Genomic DNA, 22,916 nt, shown 5'->3' on the forward strand with positions numbered 1-22,916 from the left:
ATACAATGTAAATATTAGAAATAAAATGGGAATTATATGCTAAACTTGTTTTTGATAAAATTAATTTTGGTATTTTTTTTTTTCGGTGTAGGTACCTAACTCAAAACGAATAACTTAATGTTTTTCAAAAATGTTTATATGACTAACCATACTAAAATTTGCAAGAAATTTAGCTATTTTTGAGCTACTAATATTTAAAAAGCATGATAATTTATCCGTTTTTTTTTTTAAATATAGTCGATAAATAACTTTTTACTGGGTCAAAAAACTTGAAATGTTAATACAGGGTACTTGAGTTGTAACAACCTTAACTAAAAAAAATTGGGTGATTGGGTAACGCTCTGCTGTATATTAGGTGTCTAAATAGCCACTAAAATGGATGTATTACATTTGAATTTTATGATATAAAATCATTGTATACGAAATGATTCTGAGCTTAGACACTTTGTCGTTAATGTAACTAAATAGGTATAATATATATATTATGATTGTGATTTAGGAATTTATTTTAGTATTAGACATTAGTACTAGGTACTATAGACTAAATTAATTTTTGACAAAAAAATTGCATTTGAAAATATTATTGTGTGTATACATATATAATATACCTAGGTACTCTAAAAGTTTCAAGTACCCAAAAATAATTGTAACGTGGTCGGGGAAGACCAGTTAAATATAAGATATTCAGGGAGTTGTGTATCCTTTGAATATATTTATCCGTAGCTCGGGAGCAGGAATGTTGGGATCTTATAGTTACAAATGAATACAGATTGATTTAAATTGTTATTAAAATATAATTTAATTACATATAATTTACTTACAACTAATTTATTGGCAGCCCGGAGTTCCTATTCACGTGACGGTGTCGCGCAGAACGGAGAACTGCCGTACCCTTACATAATATTCGCATTTGGCCGTAGCCTTACAATGGTATCATAACAGGAGGGGCTCAATTTATCTAGTCAGCATATTCTATATATTATGTTTATAAGGTATATAATAATATATATGTACATGTATATATGTAGGCTATACGTATATAGCCATATAGGTGACAAAGTATAAGTGACGATGTCACCATCGTTACATAATATTTAAATTACAACAAAATAACTAATATTTTTAATTTTTAGTTGTAATATGTAACAACTATAAAAATAAAACTGTATTTTCCCACCGGAAAAAAACTGAAGTTTATACTAAAATCGAAGCATTTTTTTGACTACTTATCGTGAACAGACAAAACAAACACAAATTATTGTAAAATCATTACACCTAAAATCTGATCTCAAATTCAGAATATTTTTTTATGATCCTCTAAAATTAAAATTTTAACAAAATTCGACAAGATCCGGTGAAAATTGTAAAAAACTGTAAAATGCTACTGTTTATCAATTAAAATATAAATTACTTAAATGTTCACTGTCAACAAGTTGTTCATATTCCTATAAAGCCATTTTTATTCTTCTAGACGGACAACCAAATATTTTGTCATTTGTTAGTTTGATTTGTAACTGTGAGTGAAAGAGCGTCCTAGCACTCACACTAATAACCATTTATAACACTAGTAGGTACTCACAAGATCGTGCGACTCTCAAACGATGTGAATTAAGTTGCCAATAATTTACTCCTTAACATATAGGCAGCACCGAGGGCCTTAAGAGCGCTGGAGCGTAATCCATTCTAAGGAGTAAAAACTAGGCATTTTATATTGCAGTACATTTGGGCCATGTCAATGTGTTGGAAGTAAATGAAGATTAGTGTGTGTAAAGCTGCGGTCACACGATGATAGTAAAACGCGATAATCACTATCGTGAAAGCAGCTATCAAGAGTGTCATCGTGCGAACCTTAGATCATATACACTGGATAGAGCTATGGTTTAAAATCTTGAAGCATAGCTGTTTGTAGTCATCACTGCGAATGAGCAAAGTATATGATCTAAGCATTCAGTACCTAATCGTCCTTATCACTATAACACATTATTGTTCCTTCCCCGTCCCGCACAATCTATTTCATTTCTCACGCATGCGCAATAAGTACTTCGGGTATGAACATGTCTGCTTCAAACGCGGACTACGCGTGATATACGCTATAGCTCCATAGATAATATAAGAATGGATAGGACATACCTATACCAGTTCCATATGAGGCCGTGTGATTTTTTGGGGAAGAGAGAAAGTAAAGAGAGAAAGACGATATGAGGATTTTTGAGGTTATGTATAAAACTATTTTATTTAATAATAATGATAACATGATAGTCGGTTATATTTAGAATATTTAGATATTTGTTATGTATTTTGATTATTGTGCCACTTGTGCCGAGAAAATAACTCTAAACTTTGTTTACCTGGTACCTATTGTATTTTGTAATTTGTATCGTATTAACTGTAAGACGAAATCATGGTCAATCGTTGTATATTGTGTTGTAGTACATCAAATACACACAAAGCCGTCAGTTTCCATCAGTGAGTCAAAAATTAAAATTTTGTTTTATATAACAATATAATTTTAAGTTTGTACTTTTGACATACATTGTTATAGGTTTCCAAAGGATGAAACTAGACGTTTGATTTGGATTGACTCTTTAAATATAAAAGTAGTTGTTAAAGAGTGGCATCGAATTTGTAGTTTACACTTTTCTCCAGATCATTTTACTTTTAGTAATGAACGGAAGATTTTAAAACTTGACGCCATTCCAATAATGTAAATATTTATCTTCACAATATTTATTCTAGTAATTTAAGTTATTTAAATATACTGTTTTTATTGATTTATAGGAAAGAAGTGAAAAATGTAGTCGGAAGTTGTGAAACTTCCATAGAACATGATGAGTTTTTAATAAGTAACAGGTATTCAATAACTTTTTCAACTATATATTATATTGATAATTTTTTACTTATTATAGTTATTAAATAAATACATTTTATCTTGTTTTTAGTTTAACTGATGTTGATTGTTGTACTGACAATAGCGGCATCGATGTACAGATAGTAACTCATATTGACAGTTCAAATGAATCTCCACCAAGTACAAGTAAAAGGTATAATAAAGTATTTCAACTCGTACAAACCCCTTATGTATTCAATTATTTTTACAAAGATCAATATTTCTCTTGATTTTAATGGTATTAAAAAGAAATATATGAGTTCAAGTAGAATTGGCGACTTAGACGAAGACGATTTTTTAACACCAAAACGAAGAAAAAGAAACCTTACAACTATCAAAAATGCTGTTACAAATTTAAGGAAAAAAAACAGAATTTTAACACAAAATAATTTAAGATTAAAAAAAAAGAGTAGAATCTTTAAATAATATTGTAAAAGAACTCAAAAACAAAAGTTTGATTTCTGAAAATGCGGCAATCAATTTAGAGGTTCGATACAAATGTATATTATGTAATGTATACAAAAAATATAAAGGGCATAATATTATCTGGAGCATTTCATGAGCTTTTATTAATATATTAATTTTATGTTGTAATATTTGACTTTGTCATAACTCATTTTAAATTTAATGTTGTTGATTGTCATTACTAATTTAGTTAATGTATTGAGCTTTTGTGTTATTTTTGAAAATAGAAAATAAAATGTTATTTTAATTGTAATGGATATTAGAAGTAAATTAAACACTAAGTGCCCGTATTACAATCGTTAAACTAAGGTTAAACCACCGAATTCGGCCAGTAAAATCAGTGGGTTAGGCGTAACCAACGTTTAAACTATGATTGTTAAACAGGCCCTAAGCAAACTTTAACATAAGAACATTGTCTGTGTTTGTAGTTAGTACATTGGTTTTGATATTTAAATTTGTACGTGTATATTGTATATTATAATTTAATATTGTTCATTGTTATTACTTAGTTAATGTATTGTTTTAGCTCCTGTGTTATTTTTGAAAATAGAAAATAAAATGTTACTTTAATTGTAATGCTGTGAGTGTATCATTTATGATTTAATCCAATTTAAATAAATAGTAGAATTAACTTTGTATTAAATAAACTCACCCATGAGTATTAACCAGTGGCGTATGTACTATATGAGAAATTAATTTTTAAAGTCACAATTATTATTTAAGCAATTGTTATGTATTCACTTTGTTGATAGGCTATGGGATCAGATACTTTGGAGTCAATTGTAAAAAAAGCTCGTTCAGGAAAACAATTTACTTATCCCAAAGAAATCCGCGAATTTGCCTTAACTTTACAATATTATTCACCCAGGGCATACCTTTATGTAAGAAAATCATTTTCAAATATTTTACCACATCCTAGAACACTAAGGCGATGGTACACAGTAGTAGATGGTAAACCAGGTTTTACATTAGAGGCATTAGAAGCAATAAAACAAAAAGTAGCTGCTGGTCGTGTTTATTGCAATCTAACTGTAGACGAGATGTGTGTGAAACGCCATTTAGAAACTGACACTCATCAAAATGTTTATGGTCATGTTAATATGGGTACTAATGTAGTCTATGACTCTGATGAAATACCTCTAGCAAAAAATGCGTTAGTTTTTCTAGTCGTAGGTATGAATGGGTATTGGAAAATACCTGTAGGATATTTTTTAATTGATGGCTTGACTGGAATAGAAAGAGGAAATCTACTTGCTAAAGCTATTGACCTTATTACTGAAACTGGAGCAAATCTCCATTCAGTAACCTTCGATGGGGCTTCAGTAAATCTAAGTATGTGTACTTCATTAGGTGCTGATCTTAATACAAAAACACCATATATTCAAAATCCAAATACATTAGAAGAAATTCTTGTTTTTCATGACCAAGCACACATGATTAAGTTGATTCGTAATACTTTTGGTGATAAAAAGATATTGAAAAATGGTGATGGAAAATTTATAGAATGGAAGTTTATAGAAAAGTTGTTTGAAAAAGAAGAAGAAGAAAGAAGAAGGCTTAAAATTAGCGACAAAACTAACTTCAAGACATGTAATGTACCAAAATGAGAAAATGAATGTTCGTTTAGCTAGCCAGGTCTTGAGTAAAAGTGTAAGTGATGCTTTACTTTACTTGAAGAAAGAAGATCCAAATTTTGAAGGATGTGAAGCAACTGCTGAATTTTGTAGTATGGTTAATAATGCATTTGACATAATGAACAGTAGGAAGTTATATTCTAAAAAGCCTTACAACAGTGCTATTTCTACTAAAACATTTACAAATGAATTTACTAATTATATAGACAATTTAGAATTTCTGGACGGTTTAAAAATTGTAGAATCAAGAAGGAAGACGGGTTTTAAAGGAATGGTCATGGGCTTGCACAGTGCATTAGAGTTATTTGAAATATTACAATCGAAATCTCACATAACATTTCTCATTACTTACAAACTTAGTCAGGATCATTTGAAGACATTTTTTAGTGCTGTGCGTAGCCGAGGAGGCTATAATGATAATCCGACATGCCGCCAGTTTCAAGCGGCTTATAAACGATTATTAGTCCATAACACAATTGTTGGTTCAATGCATGGAAATTGTACCATTCTCGACAGTACAAAAACACTACCAGTGACTAGCATGTTGAAAAATGATAATCTAGAAGAACAAATTGATGTTATTGAAAGTCATGACCATGATTATTTTGCCTCAATTGAACGTATGAATTCTTATGTTGAAGATGTTACAATATATATTGCAGGGTTTGTTGCCATGAAGTTAGAAAGGAAAATTGCTTGTGATACTTGCAAAAATTCTTTAACTTCAACGACAACAACACATGAAAGTAAACTAGCAGAGATAAAAGACAGAGGTGGTTTAAAGAAACCTAGTAAGTGCCTACAGACAGTATGTATTGAGTCTGAGAAAATATTTAGGCAGTATTCCAATGAGTTTACCAATCAAAAAAAATCCATCAAGTTTTTTATTGTTAAGCTTAAATCAGTATTATATAACAAATATTCAATATTTAATAACATGTATTGTGTAAACCATGACATACATATGCTATTTGATCAAACACAACAGTTTGATACGCATAGAGATCAACTAATTCAAAATATATGTGTTATGTATTATAACATTCGTTTTTTTCACGAAGTAAAAAAAGCTAATGATCAATTAAAACTCAGAAGTAAATTGACTAAACTAGTTCATTTTCGACACGAATAAAAATGTTATACCTATTACATTAAGTAATTTATTTCACTAATTACCAAACTAATACTAAACAATATTAATACTGTCAACTGTTATTTTAAATAGAAATTAGAATATAGAATAATATTGTTAAATATCACTAATTATTTAATTATTAAAGTTATTACTTATATTTTATAACAGAATAAAATGATATAATTTAATTTATTATTATTTATCAATTTATCAATTATCATAATATCAATATTCGCCTCATATAACCTTAAAAATAGTATCACTAAATTTTCATGTGATAAGTTCTTATGTCCTATCCATTCTTATATTATCTATGTATATTGTATAGCTCTATCCAGTGTATATGATCTAAGGTGCGAATCGATCGATAGTGACTATCAAACTATCACGAAAGCGACTCTCGTACCACAGAATAACCAGAACGATCACTTAATGAGAACTCGAAAATCAGTGAAAAATGTTTGGGCTATCAGTGTAGCCGTTATTAGAAAATAATTCAATATTCTCTTATGCTGCTGAAACTGATTATACGCATTTTTGATGTTATCATAGTTGTAAACGTAAATATTTTTATTTTTCAGTGATAATCGACGATACAATTTATGGTTAGGTACCCTATGAGTTGTCTGACTGAATTGATCTTCGAAATTAAGTAATTAGTTATTACAGTTTTACTCATTGCTCTTTTTGTTTTTATTTCGAAGACTGTCACTGAGTACAACAATTTTTGTATTTAAAATAGTAATTGATTTACCATAATGTACTCGGGTGGCCATACATGTTGCTTATCAAATTGCAGCAGTATTTTCTTCGGGAGAAAATTAATTGAAACCAAATTTCATAAATTTCCTAAAGATCACGCAAGGTAAGAATTACCAAAAAGGTACCCACCTTTTTCTTGTTGCTTTATTTACTGTATTTAGTCATTATATAATAGTGATTATGTATTGTATGTGTTAATAAGCATTGATGTTTATATTCTATCATGTGTTACAAATAATTTATATTAGTACCTACCAATAGTTGTAATAATTCTAGATGTGCTGTCTGGATTAAACATTGTAGTCCAATCAATTTACCTTCTGTTGACCCTGATGTTCTAAATATAAATCACAGATTATGTTCATTGTTCACGTCATTTTGAAGATAAAATGTATTTAAATGTTGAAAAAACTAGACTGTTAAATAAAGCAATACCTACAATATTTAAAAGTAAGTTTAATGGTCAATAAATCTTTATTTTTATTGCAAAACAATATTTCGTTGTTTTAGACGTCAATGACAATGTTGTAATAGAAGAAACATCACTTGTTGATGTTCCATCTGAATATTTTGATGATAGTGCATAAACTGGAAGTGTTGTAATAGACGATCCACCAAGATGTTCAACTCCTGGTATGATTATTACAAGGATATTGTATTGTTTGATATGATAACTTTTACTTCATTTATTATTTGAATTCTCTATCATTTTATTATTAGTGTCATCTACTCATCATTCGACATCATTTTCAAGTTGTTCATCAGTTGACACGTGTTCCATAAGCATTCAAACTCCAAACTCGTTAACAGCTAAGACTCCAAGGAAACGAGTACTTCAACAACGGTTATCCAAGGCTCTGTGTTCAATTAAAAACCTAGAAAAACAACTAGAACAGACTACAACTGTTGAACATTGTATCAAAATGTGTGAACAATATTTATCACCATCAGTCTTCTTACTTGTAAAAAATAATATTGTGAACAAAGATAGATCGAAATGTGGACAAAGGTATTCTAAAGAAACAAAACAATTTGCTTTAACCCTTTCAGACCTGGGATTAAATTTTTGAAGTGAGAATTTTTTTTTTACTATATATGTGATAAATAGGGTATAAATATATTAAAAAAAATACTTAAAAATTTTTTAAGTTATTAACCAATGAGATATTAGAATGTCCTCTGTGAAGGACATTGGGCTCTTACGCAGTCATAATTATAATAAAAATCAAATATTTTTGGTTTTATATATTGTATAAGTAAATTAAAAAAATAATAAAATAATAGCGTTATCACAATTTTTAATATAATATAATAAATATTTTCTACTTAAAAATATAAAAAACAAAAAAATTAAAATAAAATAAAACAAAAAATAAATTAAAATAACATAACAAAAAATAAAATAAAATAACTTGGTGGTTAATAACATAACTTTTAACTTTGTAGGTAATATTTTTCACATATAAAAATTATCACAATTAATGCAAGGACTAGTTCATGCATAATAATAAAAATAGTAATAACAATTATTATTTTCTTCTTGAAAATAATATTTTATAAATGATTATAAAAAAAGATGCCTATATCTTTATATAAATATAAAACAAAACTAATTTTAAAATAAATAACATAATAATATGTTTTTACTTTCTATGTTTTTGACGATAACATACTCGCCCGGGAACAAAACATAAATGTATATTACATTTGTCACAATAAACATTGGTTTTGAATTTGCAAGGACTATTTTTACATCTACTACTATTTAGTTTGTTGTCATAAGTAGGCATATGATCTAATCCATCTTTTATGGTTTCTTCATATGGAGTTGAATCTACAGATCTTGGTTTGTTTCTAACTGGTTGTACTTCAGGTTCAGGAGTTGGAGATGGCGATGTACTAGGCCGGCCTCTTTTCTTTGGAGGAGTTATAAATGCTTTTGTTCTTCCTAATGAAATTAGGGTGTTTGCTAAACGTTCTTTGAATGCTAGTAGGTCCATTGTGTTTCGAATTAATATATTACAGTGTTTAGTGTGTTTCTTATACTCTAACCAACTATTTACAGTAGCCATATCAAACGCATGAGCAATTAACCTCAGTGTCCATTTTCGAGACTTGATAAAAGTTCTGTAAAAGCTAACAAGTTGGTCATGCACGTCTACTCCTCCCATTGACTTATTATATAATCCAATGACTTCCGGTCTTTCAACATCCACAAATTGTTTATGTTTTTTGTCCCAACGCTTGATTGTTTCAGGTTCACCAGATGTTATAAAATTAGAACCTAGAACAACTCCTTTATTGTCAAACCATTTTATGAGACTGTTCGGGCCGTACATCGATTTGATTTTAATCACAATTAATCGAGCGCACGGCAATTAGAACTTTGAGATTTTAATATAAAACAAAAAAAAACCAAAAACACTAATATTTAGGTTTAACCAAAACTAAATATATTTTGTGTATTAACAATTTTTTGTTGATGTGATTTAACTAATACCTAAATCACTTAACAATTATAATTATCTACATTTGAATTTTAATGTTATGACATTAACTGGTCTCATCTGACGCACTTGAGATTGGCGATAGACAGTGCATCGGTCGCAGCTGTCCCAAGACTAATAACTGGCCTTTTGACCGATCGAGACGATAGCTCGTTATTTTTCTTATCTTGCGCCGCCGACAACGGCGATCGACCACTATCGATCGCCAATACTGAACATACCGCCCGACATTTTAGGCTGTGCTAAAATCTATCACAAAACATATGAGACTTTAAATAATCTAATAAATAATAATTATAATACACAGACAACAACATGCCCTGTTACTACAATTACAATAGTATGAATATATCATTACACATATTAATCAAAACGTGTTACACATATACAATTCTAATGCTTGCGCAATTAATACATAATAATTAATAATTACATTAAACAAAAAAAATTTTTTTTTTTTTTAAATGCTCAAAAAAAAGCTCATAACATACCTGTCATGTTAATAATAGTTTATTTTACTTCATATTTCTTTATTTATTTTTTACTCGTCTGTTGGTAATAGACATAAAGTTCGAGTTGCCCTCTTTACTTCACCTCGTGCGGTCTTCACCATTGCTACCCTTGCCACTCCGTCATTGCCCGCTAGTAATCGTGTGACTCGCCCCAAACGCCATTGAAGTGGAGGCATATTGTCCTCCTTAATCACCACCATTGATCCCTCCTTTAGAGCTATTCCCTTGGACTGTATCCATTTTTGACGGCACTGCAGCTGCGCCAAGTATTCGGTGCGCCATCGATGCCATATCTGCTGTGTTAGCTGTACGGTTCTTTGCCATCGTCGCAGTCGATTTGATGACATAGTAGATAATATGTCAGCTTCTGGTATACAGTTAAGAGAGCCTCCGATAAGGAAATGACCCGGCGGCGAAATTTTAAAACATGTCACGGCGCATTCAACCATCCGACCATCAGATATCAAATATATGATAAGTGATAACAAGTTAATATTGATAACATATTTCAAGTTTGCTAATGAATAACACGAAGTAGTTAAATTTTCAATGAACTAATAATTAACCATGGAAGGTTTAAAATCCAAGGTACTTGTCTAAATATAATGAATAGTATTATAGTAATTATAATTTATATCAGTGTTTGTGATTTTGTGAATGACATTATTTTACAGTAATTATTTACATGCTTAACATTTTTTTGTTAGTACGTCCTAAAGACTATTAATAACATACATTTTTTGACCATTTATGTTTTTCTATGTTATCTTAACTTAATAAGCTAAAAAAACAATTAACTTGCACAGTGTGAATTTTATTCATAACATGTATAAAGTGACTGCTCATCACTGCCATTAGATTTCATTGCAGCAAAAACTATCGTCACCTAAGCAATGACCAAAATTTTCAATCAACTTCAACGTAATGTTTTCTCTCCACATACTATATAAGTGTATCGCACATTCTATAGGTTTATCATGATAATGTTTAATGTTTATGTTAGACATTAATTGTATGTTTTATTTTAATGTATTTTTTTTTGTGTTCTTCGTTTTTATGCTAAACTGTGAATCAAAATATTGTTAATTTGTATGTTAATGTCCCTATTTCATGTGATTGATTATATCAAGCCCTATGAACAAAATCAATTTTATTTGTAAACTTATAATTTGTATAATAATAATTTACTAATAAATGTTCTATTGTTAATTGATTATTTCAATAAAAGTTTCATAATTATTTACTGTACCTAATACTTCTATTCAGTATACAAAAATAAATAAGCAAATACAATTGGCGTTGTTGTGTTACATAGTGAATTGTGGGACAATAGTAACCTGGTTGGAATGTATAAATCTAATTTGTGTATGAAACATTTAAATTTTTAAGTGTTTGCTTGACAATGAAAAAATGTTTGATCACATTTATTTCAGATTTTTAAATGTACTATTTGTGAAACAATATATAAGTATAAGCATACTTTAAAAAGACATTTACATGGAAAACACGGCATTGTTGATGACAATGTATGCCAGAAGAAAAATGTGAAGTGTGACTTATGTGAAAAACATTTTGGACAGAGGAAAGATATGTTGAGGCATATACGGACAATTCATAATAATCAAGAATCGAACAATTTTGAGAATGAAGTACTTATTATTAGTTATTAAATATTATTACAACTAATAATATCATATTTTAAATTAAAAAAAATAATTATTAAACTATAGGTAAAAACAACAAATTCTGGTAAAAATATTCTTACTCAGTCATTCTACAATAATGAGTATTTACAGGTATCTACTATTTATTTACTCAATGTTTGACTAGAAATGCAGCGTTGGACTGGCTCAAAAAAGGCCTACCACATATTTTAGTTTAAAAAGCCCTGGTTTTAAATATTTAAACATTTTTAAGACCTAGATACCATAAAGGCCTACCATGAAATTAAACAATAGTGAATTGGCCAGTCCTCCCCTGTTATTACTTATGTAGTTCTAATACAGTAAGCTTTTATTTACAGAACATATTACCTGAAGATTATAATTATCGTGTTGATGAAACTAAGTTTTTAGAAAATGGACAATTTATTGTTAGATTTGAAATATATAAATTTAAGTATGATGATATTTCATCATGGATATTGAAATTGAATCAAAAAAGTAAAACAACTTATTTAGTGTCAAATGTAAGAAAATCTGAATTGCCAAGTGTTCTGTTTAAGGTAATTAATTATTACTATGTCACAAAAGTAACTCTTTCTCTTCCTTCGGTTATTTTGAGTCATGTACCTACATACGTTATTTTTATTTATAAATTATAAAGTCTAAAGCTAATTAAATAGCAATTTTTGTATAACTTTTTTAGAAAAGGTATCGTTGTCATCATAACACAAGGCCAAAGAAAAATGCAACACCCTGTCCAAAACATTTTAACTGTAAATCTACAATTTGCATACAAATTGTTGAAAATGAAATGGAACAACTGTTAGTACAACAAAACTAATAATATGCAATATTTTCAAATATTTATAGTTAATGTTTTCTTTTTCTCAGTGATGAAGATTATGAAAATGTGCTAATTGAAGATACCAAAGCAATTGTTGATTTTAAATTCATACATAATCATGAAATTATGAGAGCTGATGTATTGAAATATAGAAAACCTTCTGAAGATGTAAAAGCTACATTTTTAAAATATTTTGAGGAGGGTAAAACACCAGCAAAAGCTCTTTTTTCTTTTAAAACACAACTACGAATAGAAAAAGGAAATAATTATTATGTCTATGCTGGTGACCGTGGAGAACTTCCAAATCCAGAATGGGTATATAATCTTTATTATAAAACTTTTAATAAACACTTTGGTGCGTCACATGGTAAACCAATGATGGACTCGCTAAAAAATGCTGTAGACCAATACAATGATGAATGTAGTTCTACTTGTGCCCTAATGAAGACCCTTGAGGATGGAAACTTTGCTATTGCTATAGCAAGTCCACTCATGAAACGAATAAGTTCTGGTGTGGATGAAAGTGGAGAAATATTATTCATTGATGCTTCTGGAAATGTTGATCGATATGGGAGCAAAGTTTTCCTAATTTATACAAATAGTTGTGCTGGTGGAAAGAAACTCACTACGTGAAGCTTTTCCACAATCAACTCTTCTATTGTGCATATTCCACGTATTACAGGTAGGAATGTAAAATATAATATAACTGTTATTATTTTTAGTTCTTATATGCTTTAAATTAGCTTCAACCATTTTTAAAGTAGAAAATCCAAGAACTTTAACTCTAAAATACTAATTCATATGGCATCTTTAATTATAGGCAGCTTGGCGGTACTTATGGGACTCTCATCATGGCATAATTTTACAGCATCGTCAAATTTTTTATAAAAAAATTAAAAAAATGTTGTATTCAAAAACTTTTGAAGAATTAGAAATGTTTTACCATGAAGTTATAAATGACGAATTGACAAAAAAATATTCTAGGTTTGAGACTTTTGTAGTAGGTTTATTTCAGAGACGTAATGAATGGGCACTTTGTTTAAGAAAGAGATTGATTACACGTGGACAAAACACAAATAACATCTGTGAAGCAGGAGTTAAGATTGTAAAAGATACAATACTTGACAGAACAAAAGCATATTCTCCTGTACAGTTATTTTTTTTCATCGTCAACGATATTGATGCATTTTACGAAATGAAGTTGTTAGATATTGCAGCCAATCGCCCTGCACAATATTTAAAAAAAAAATTTATATTAACTGACTCTCAAAGAGAACAATTAGAATTTAAATATTTGGAATCGATATATGAAGTGAAAAATAATTATAAAAACACAGTATACAATATTGATCTGGATTTAGGGATTTGTTCTTGTCCAGAAGGTTCTACTGGTAAACCTTGCAAGCACCAGATATTTGTAGCATCCAGCCTAAATGTGGATCTTACGCTTTGTTTACCAACTAATGAAGAAACTAGAAAAAAATTGCATATAATCGCCACTGGAAGCTCAGAAATTGAAAATGGGTGGTATGGTTCAATTCTCAAGCAACCTCAATCTTTGTTAATAAATACTGAAAAGAATTCAAAACAGAATATTAATATGAATTTTGTTCAACAAGATACAATATCGAATGAAGTTATAATTGAAGAAAATGATAACATGGAAACCAATGCAAGTGAAACTGTTGGCGATGGTCAAGAAATATTTGATGAGATGGTACAAAAAATGAGAGATGTCATAAAATCAGATGAAAGCTACTTCACACCTGGTATTAAAGCAATGAGTAATTCATTCAAGAAAAATGTAAAGACTCATGCTAGTCTTCTTTCTGCTATGATGACATTTGGTAAATATTCTGGTCTTGATCCAACTTCCAAGACACTTAAATTAGTTGGAAACAAGCGCATTGGTACACAACCTACAGCTAGATCCAGGCGTAAAACTGCCATTAAAGGAAGAAAAAATTTAGCTGCAGGAAGGGTCCCCAAGTGGAAACGCATTCCAGAACACAGTTATGGGAGCCAACCTAATTCTAGTGTTCTGCCACATATTCCAAAATCATTTAATTCTGAAAGTGTTCATCTGAAACCACAAAAAATGCCACACAATTTATCTTATTGTGTTGAACAGAATAAAAGACTAGGAGCAACACATAATGCTAAATAAACTTATATATCTAATATTATTAATTTCTGACTATTATAAATTGGCTTTGGCACATCAAGATATTATACAAAGTATTATTGATTATAATATAATTTTTATTTTTATTATTTTTTACTTATACTTTTTATTGATGTTTTGAATTATTAATTATTAATTTCAATGAAACAAAATAGACAAACTACTGTTTAATATTTTATGCAGTAACATAATATAATTATAATTTATTATACAGAACAATTGTATACTTGAATGGTTGAATGAACTGAATAAACATATTTATTATTTTTTACACTGAGCAAAATTTAAAATCAAATGCAAAAATTACCATAATTGAAATATGTTATCAATATTAACTTGTTATCACTTATCATATATTTGATATCTGATGGTCGGATGGTTGAATGCGCCGTGACACGTTTTAAAATTTCGCGACCCGGCGTCAGAGCCTGTAAGTCTGTAGGATCGGATGAGAGGGGGACGATCGGACGTGAATTTAGACAGCCTCGATACGCACCAACACAGTATACAATTCTTCATACGTTAGCATTGCGTTACCTAATATTTTGCGTAAATGTCCCTTTACCGATTTTACGGCTGCTTCCCACAATCCTCCGAAGTGGGGAGCGCGAGGAGGAATGAACTTCCATTGGACTCCTACTTCATTAACCACTTCTTGAAGTCGCTGGTTATGTTGATCAGACAGAAACAAATCACGCAGTTCTTGTAATTGTCTATTCGCGCCTACGAAATTCGTGCCGTTGTCTGAATAAATTGCTTTACTTGGTCCACGTCTAGACCAAAATCTTCTTAGTGCCGCTAAAAATGCGTTAGTACTTAAGTCTCCCACCAGCTCAAGATGAGCTGCCTTGGTGGCGAAACAAATAAATACGCAAATATAACCCTTTGTGGGCTGTGCATTTCGCCGTAAACTCGACTTTACTAAGATCGGTCCCGCGTAATCTACTCCGCAAACTTCAAACGCTCTTCCTGGTTCTATTCTATCCTTTGGTAGGTCTCCACAAATAGGTTGACATATTATTGGTTTTGTACGGAAACACCGTACACATTTGTGTACGATTTTTCTTGCAAGGTTTCTTCCATTCATTGGCCAATATTTTTCTCGTATCCCGGCTAACAAAGCTTGTGGCCAGGCGTGTAATAGTCGACGGTGTTCAAATTCAAATATTAATTTTGTGAGCGTTGACTTTTCGGGTAATATAATTGGATTTCGTTTGTCGTTACATATCGATTCGGCTTTATTTAGTCGACCTCCCACTCTTAAGATATTATTATTATCTAACCACGGCCGCCAAAACCGTAGCATACTTTTATTAGATACGTTTTGAGACTGTTTTAAGCAATTTATTTCCTTGCTAAAATGTTGTTTTTGTACGATTTTGATTATCCTTTCCTTTGAGTCGTTGAACTCGTCCAATGTTATCGTTCTTGTTGTGAACTGTAATTTGTTAATCACGCGGCCTTTCCATCTCATGATGTAAGCTACCACGCGTAATAGTTTTGATAGCGACGAATATTTTTCTATTATTGACATTTCGTCAATCGCGACTATTGATACTACGTCACTCTTTAGTTTTTCTGGAATTTCATTTTCAGTTATTTTTATTTCTAGCATATTTTGTGGCCACTCGTCCTCGTTACTGTTTATCCAAGGCGGGCCTTCCCACCACAAAACGTTATTCCATAATTTATTGGGAGTGCAACCGCGGGATATTATGTCCGCAGGGTTGTTTTCCGACTTTACATGCCTCCACTGCGAACTAGACGTGGCTTCGTGTATTTCTCCGATTCGGTGCGCCACGAAAGTTTTCCAGCGCGACGATGGTGCGTTTATCCACGCTAATACTATTGACGAATCAGACCAGTAGTATTGTTGCGTAATGTTTAGGCGTAATTTTGGAATTATTTTTTGCGTAAGGCGCACCAATAACACCGCTGCGCATAGTTCTAATCGCGCGAGAGAGATCGTTTTTAACGGAGCAACGCGGGATTTTGCTATTATTAGACGCGTGTAATGTTTACCCGCGCGGTCGGTTGTTCGTAGGTATATACACGCACCGTATGCTACTGTTGATGCGTCCGCGAATCCGTGAACTTGTATATTTACGTAATCATCGCAACCGATTATTCGCCTTGGAATTACGATTTGTTCTATTTTGACTAATTCTTTACAATATTCATCCCATTCCTTTAATATCGGCAATGGTAATTGTTCGTCCCAGTTAATTTCCTTATGCCACAATTTTTGCATAATTATTTTTGCCGTTATAACTACCGGACCAATTAATCCAAGAGGGTCGAATATCGTCGCGATGTTTGATAATATTGTTCGTTTTGTTATTAACGTAATTTGTTGTGACGGGTCGTTGACCTTATATTCATAAGTGTCGTTGTGCGGGTTCCAGAATAGTCCGAGCATTTTGATCGGACTGTTATCTAAATTCAATACTCGCAGTGGGTCATTATCAACGTTAGCAATGTCAGCTAATACCTGCGATTTATTAGCTACCCATTTTCTTAATTGTAGTCCCGCACTATGTAATATTGTTATTAAATTATTACGTAGTGTAATTGTTTCCTCTAATGAGTTTGCTCCGCTTAATAAATCATCCATATAAAAATCGGCTGCTATTACTTCACTTGCTACTGGATATTGCGTTTTGTATTCATCTGACAATTTTTTTAAGCAACCTGTTGCTATATATGATGCCGGTTTTGTGCCGTACGTCACTGTCTTTAATCGATATTCTTTAATCTCATCGTCAGGTTTAAATCGCCATAATATTTTTTGTAGGTTTTTGTCTTTTTCGGATACCCATATTTGTCTGTACATTTGTTTTATGTCAGCTGACAGTACGTATTTATGTGTTCTGAATCTGGACACAATGCAGATTAACTCATCTTGAATAGCGGGTCCTTTAAGTAGCACGTCGTTCAAACTTAAACCAGTATAGGTTGCACATGATGCGTCGAATACCACACGTATTTTTGTCGTGAGACTGTTGTCACGGCATACAGCGTGGTGCGGCATAAAATACGATTGCGTGTTCGAATTTGTGATCGTCTTACACGGAGCAATTTCCATATGACCAAGTTGCAAATATTCGTTTATAAATTCTTTATAACCTTCGTACAACTTGCGGTCTCTTCGCAACCGATTTTCTAACGCAAGAAATCGTTTTTGAGCGATTATTCGTGAATCACCTAATTGTTCCACTTCTTTTGTTACTGGTAATTGTATGATGAATTTTCCGTCGTCACCTCTTTTGACGGTATTTTCGAAATGCTCGACACACCGTTTTTCATCCTGATCGTGATGGTTTGCTGTCGCGATTTCTTCAAGATTCCAAAACTTCGCCAACTGGTTTTGTAACGGATCAACATTTTCTTTATTTGTTGTATGCGTGACAAATGTGTGTACGTTAGCTGTTGTTTTTTCGGTAATTAGTCCAGCTACGACCCACCCTAGCTCAGTTTCCTGGAACACTGGGCCGTTTTCATATGACTTATACTTGCCAGATTTCAATATTTCGAAAAAACGTTCCGCGCCTATTAGAACATCGATTTTTCCAGGTTCAGTGTACGACGGATCAGCGAGTTTAACATAGTTCGGTATGCTTGAGTTAGCTAATTTTATTTTTTTTATCGGTAGATTAGGTGTTATTTTTGGTAATATTAAAAATTCGAGTGTTTCCTTGTATGCCGTAGTTCGCGATTGCACTGCTGTTGTTACTGAAAAATGTGCATGATTCGTTGCCCCGTCGATCCCAGTGATTGCAAAGTTTACCTTTTTTCGATCTAGCTGTAATTTTTGCGCTAACTCTTGCGTAATAAAATTACTTTGTGATCCTGAATCGAGTAGCGCTCGGGCGCAAAATATTTCGTTTGATTTACCTCTTATGTTTATAATAGCCGTCGACAGTAAAACGTGCGTATGTTCGACGTTACCTGCTGCGTGAGCGTTAATTGACGTCGATGCTGTGGGTTCGCTGTTATCATCATTAACGGTCGTGTGCAACAATGTATTGTGCTTATCGCCGCATTTACGACAGCCCTTGAACTTACATTTATTTTCAGCGTGTTTCGATAGACAAACGACACAAATTTTTAATTGGTCAATTTTTTGTTTTCGTTCGGGAATTGACAGCACTAAAAATGTTGGGCAACGGTAAATTGGGTGGCTTTCGTTACATACGTAACATTTTAATTTAGTAGTCGTTGCGTGCATTAAGTTTGTTTTTTGAAACATTGCTCCATCATTTTTTTTTGATTTTGATGAGGACTGATGTCCTTTTTGATCGTTTTTGATATTTAGCTTTTGAACACCTTCAACTGCTTCTAATATTTGAAATCTTTTTTGCAAAAATTCGACTAACTCATCTACTTCAGACACTTCCGTTTTGTTAGCTTGAGTCTCCCACTCACGTAACGTGGCTGTATCTAATTTTATCAGAATTATATGCACTAAAAGTGGGCCCCAGTTTTTTGTTTCGTAACCTAACGCTTCTAATGCTTTTCTGTGCCCTTGTAGCGAATCAATGAAGTATCTTAATTTCGCAGATGATTCTTGGTCTATGTGTTTTAAGTCGAAAATCGCTTTCGTATGATTTTTTACCAAAATGCGTTTATTATTATATCGCTCTTTTAGACATTCCCATGCTATGGTGTAGTTTTTTGCCGATGTTTCAAAACTTTTTATCATTTTTGCCGCCTCCCCGGTAAGTGCTGATTTTAGGTAAAAAAATCTTTGTACATCAGTTAAGGCTTCATTCGAGTGTATTAGTGCTACAAACATGTCATGAAATGTGGCCCACTCCTTATAATCACCACTATACTCTGGCACACTTAATGCGGCCAACTTGACTATCGATGCTTGGTTTGATGTGCCACTTCCACTCCTTCCAGCTATAGTTGTTGATTGACGCGATGACCTTTGATTGAATTCATCTTCGTTTACGTTTGTCTCGTCCGACAATTTCATTTTTTCAACTAATGTTTCGCAACTGGCCATCATATCAAAGTACAACTCTTCGACCTCTATCCTATAAGCTTCTTCCACATGTGCATCTTCGGCATTTTGTTCGATTTCTTGTTGTATTTTTTGAAATTCGTTCCAGCATTCACTTGCCGTCGTTTTTCTTATTTTTAATTGATTTATGTCGCCATTTAATTCTGGGAAGTTTTGTACGAAATTATACAACCTTGTTAATCGGCCTTTTATAGTACCGCGCCGGCTTATCGACGTTGCTTTATCGTACATTATTATGACCTATGTATATGCTGACGTTAATCTAGCTATTACCTATACTGTCTTATTGTGGTTTGGGACTTATTATTTTGTCGATAACTTTGATGGGCTTCTTGGATGATTGTATGTGTATACTGTGTGGTGGTCGTGTTATTTTAGGCGGAAATACCCTATGTCGGTATTCTAGGTTCTAATAAAAAGGAAAATTAAAGCTCTCTTACCTTACAATACCTCGTGTAGTGGTGTTCTTCATACACTTGCACCAATTTGAATCCATGTTAGCCACTTTGATTCACTTATTCCGCGCACAATCTGCACGCGATCCGCGTTCGAAGGACCAAATGTTCGGGCCGTACATCGATTTGATTTTAATCACAATTAATCGAGCGCACGGCAATTAGAACTTTGAGATTTTAATATAAAACAAAAAAAAACCAAAAACACTAATATTTAGGTTTAACCAAAACTAAATATATTTTGTGTATTAACAATTTTTTGTTGATGTGATTTAACTAATACCTAAATCACTTAACAATTATAATTATCTACATTTGAATTTTAATGTTATGACATTAACTGGTCTCATCTGACGCACTTGAGATTGGCGATAGACAGTGCATCGGTCGCAGCTGTCCCAAGACTAATAACTGGCCTTTTGACCGATCGAGACGATAGCTCGTTATTTTTCTTATCTTGCGCCGCCGACAACGGCGATCGACCACTATCGATCGCCAATACTGAACAGAGACCTATTTGACTTTTTTGGCCTTCTGCTATTCCAGATACTTCATAAGAAGTTCCCCGACCCATTTTTGATAAACATTTATCGGTTATTAGTGGAGGTTTAGCAAATCGATTGACTCTAACGGTTCCAGCAGCATAAATATACCTGTCAGCTAGTACAGACAATAAATTATATGATGTAAAATAATTGTCAAAATACACATAATGCCTATTTCTCTCCAGACGTTCTATGAATTGCATCACTACTGCTCCACCTTGGCCAAATAGATTTTGAACAACAGGATCTAATTCAGTACTACTACCTTGAAACATGATGAAATCATAGACAGTTCCACTTGAACCACACATTAGAAAAAATTTAATACCCCAAGGATGAGGCTTACCTCGCATGTACTGTTTTGGAGCAAGTTTACCTTTAAAAGGAACCATTTGTTCGTCTATGCTTATATTTTGTTCAATTGGTAGTTGATAAAATCTATTTTTCATATGGTTATACAGAGGTCTAACTTTTATGAATTTATCCGTATTTGTCTGTGGAATTTCTTCATTATTCATGACATGGAAATGGGTTCTCAACTCAAAAAATCTATTTCTAGTCATATTATTAGCAATTATATCAATTCTAAATTCTTTTTGCCAATACATCCTGACCCTTGGTAAATTCAATACACCCATCATTAAATGAATACCAACAAAAACTTTCATCTCTGCAGATGTTGTTTGAACCCATTGATTTGTAATTTTTTGTTCTTCATAAATATTAGTGTACATGGCCATTTCATTAAATGCTTCTTCAGTAAAATATTTCATAAAATAAGAAATTGGTGATGATATGGTATTAGGGAACTCGGTTTGCTCAACACTTCTCAGAATTATGTTTTTTTGTTTCATAGGCTTACATAACCACTTGATTGAACTTTTAGCGAATGTTGCAAATTGTTTGAGTACTGGTGGTGTATTTGTATGTGTAACAATATTTGGCATGCTTACTTCATCAGTAGGTGGTGTCTGTATTGGTAGTAGTTGATCAGGAGTAAATACATCAACGTCATCTTCATCGTCTTCTTCACCATCAACTGTACCATAAACACTTTCAACAAGTTCATTTGCAATTCCAATGTCGTCAATGTTTTCATCATCTTCTTCGTCAGACAATTCTAAGTCTGAATTCATGCCATCCATCATATCAAGCAACTGCTCATTGGTCAACTTGCAACTCATCTTTGGCTAATTAATAATATAATAATAATATTTTTAAATCAACATACCTAATAGTTATAAAATTATCAATCCAACGTTACTACTTACTTGTGTAGATATTTGATAAATAGAAAAAACAACTTAGAATTTAAAAACGGAATCGATAATATTTATACAAATAAAATAAGTTTTATTATAAGTATTATAATATATTATATTAGTATTCAAACATAACAAATAACTATCTAACTAAACAACGTAAGTCATAACAATTAACAACGACATAAAATATAAATAAGTAATAACAAATTTGAAATTAGGTTCCTAATTTCGTATAATAACGTTTTTGATAAAATAATAAAATGAATAATGATAATAATATGTTGTTATCATAATATTTTATTATCATAATTTTACTCCGTAAGAACCCGATGTCCACTGTGAGGGACATACATAACAGCTGTTATAACATCACGGTTAATGGTTTTGGTGGAACAATGGTGATTCGTACATATGAACTATAATGTTATCATAACAAAGAAAAAGTTTCAGATTTTTAAAACCAATTCATCCACAAGAAAAGCATAATTCTGTTATCAACTATTGATAAAAAATGTTGACAACAATTTTTTGTACACATTTATTACTATAAAATATACATTATAAGTCTCACATAATTAATATTATGTTCTTTGTATTCATCACAATATTACCATGACGATCAGATATTTTTTAAATATGATAACCAATTTGTAACTTTATAAGAATTAATATAAAAGAATGTCCTCTGTGAGGGACATGGGGTCTGAAAGGGTAAACGCCCCGGAGGGCGATTTCGCGCGATCGCGAAGGGCGGAGATGCGCGGGACCGAGGTCTTGTTCCATTTTAACAAAAATCTATGAAAATCTATTTTCTTTAATATTGCACATATCGACTTGATTTTTTTTTTAAAATCTTCAGAACGGTATTCTTACTCATATTTTACCGTTGGAAAATTTTTATCAACCCTAAGACCGAAAAGTGGGGTGAAAATTACGATATTTTGGTTGGTCATAAAAAATAATTTTTCGTAGTAATTAAAAAAATAAAATAAATATAGTACAATGACAAAAATCATAAGTATTTGTT

The 22,916-nt window shown here is 31.7% G+C and overlaps 3 protein-coding genes across 3 annotated transcripts; all 3 read right to left on the reverse strand.

Annotated features, from left to right (window-relative positions):
• Positions 1-8,526: 8,526 nt before the first annotated feature.
• Positions 8,527-9,222, reverse strand: LOC111042466 (piggyBac transposable element-derived protein 3-like). Its single transcript, XM_022327094.1, has one exon. The coding sequence runs from the start codon at positions 9,220-9,222 to the stop codon at positions 8,527-8,529; it is 696 nt and encodes a 231-aa protein (XP_022182786.1).
• Positions 9,223-15,070: 5,848 nt separating this feature from the next.
• On the reverse strand, positions 15,071-19,855 carry LOC111042467. Its single transcript, XM_022327096.1, has one exon. It carries the CDS (start codon positions 19,853-19,855, stop codon positions 15,071-15,073), a length of 4,785 nt encoding a protein of 1,594 aa, XP_022182788.1.
• Positions 19,856-20,425: 570 nt separating this feature from the next.
• On the reverse strand, positions 20,426-21,808 carry LOC111042468 (piggyBac transposable element-derived protein 3-like). Its single transcript, XM_022327097.1, has one exon. The coding sequence runs from the start codon at positions 21,806-21,808 to the stop codon at positions 20,426-20,428; it is 1,383 nt and encodes a 460-aa protein (XP_022182789.1).
• Between the last annotated feature and the right edge of the window lie 1,108 nt (positions 21,809-22,916).

The sequence above is a fragment of the Myzus persicae genome, unplaced genomic scaffold (assembly GCF_001856785.1).
Source record: "Myzus persicae strain clone G006 unplaced genomic scaffold, MPER_G0061.0, whole genome shotgun sequence".
NCBI classification, from domain to species: Eukaryota; Metazoa; Arthropoda; class Insecta; order Hemiptera; family Aphididae; genus Myzus; species Myzus persicae.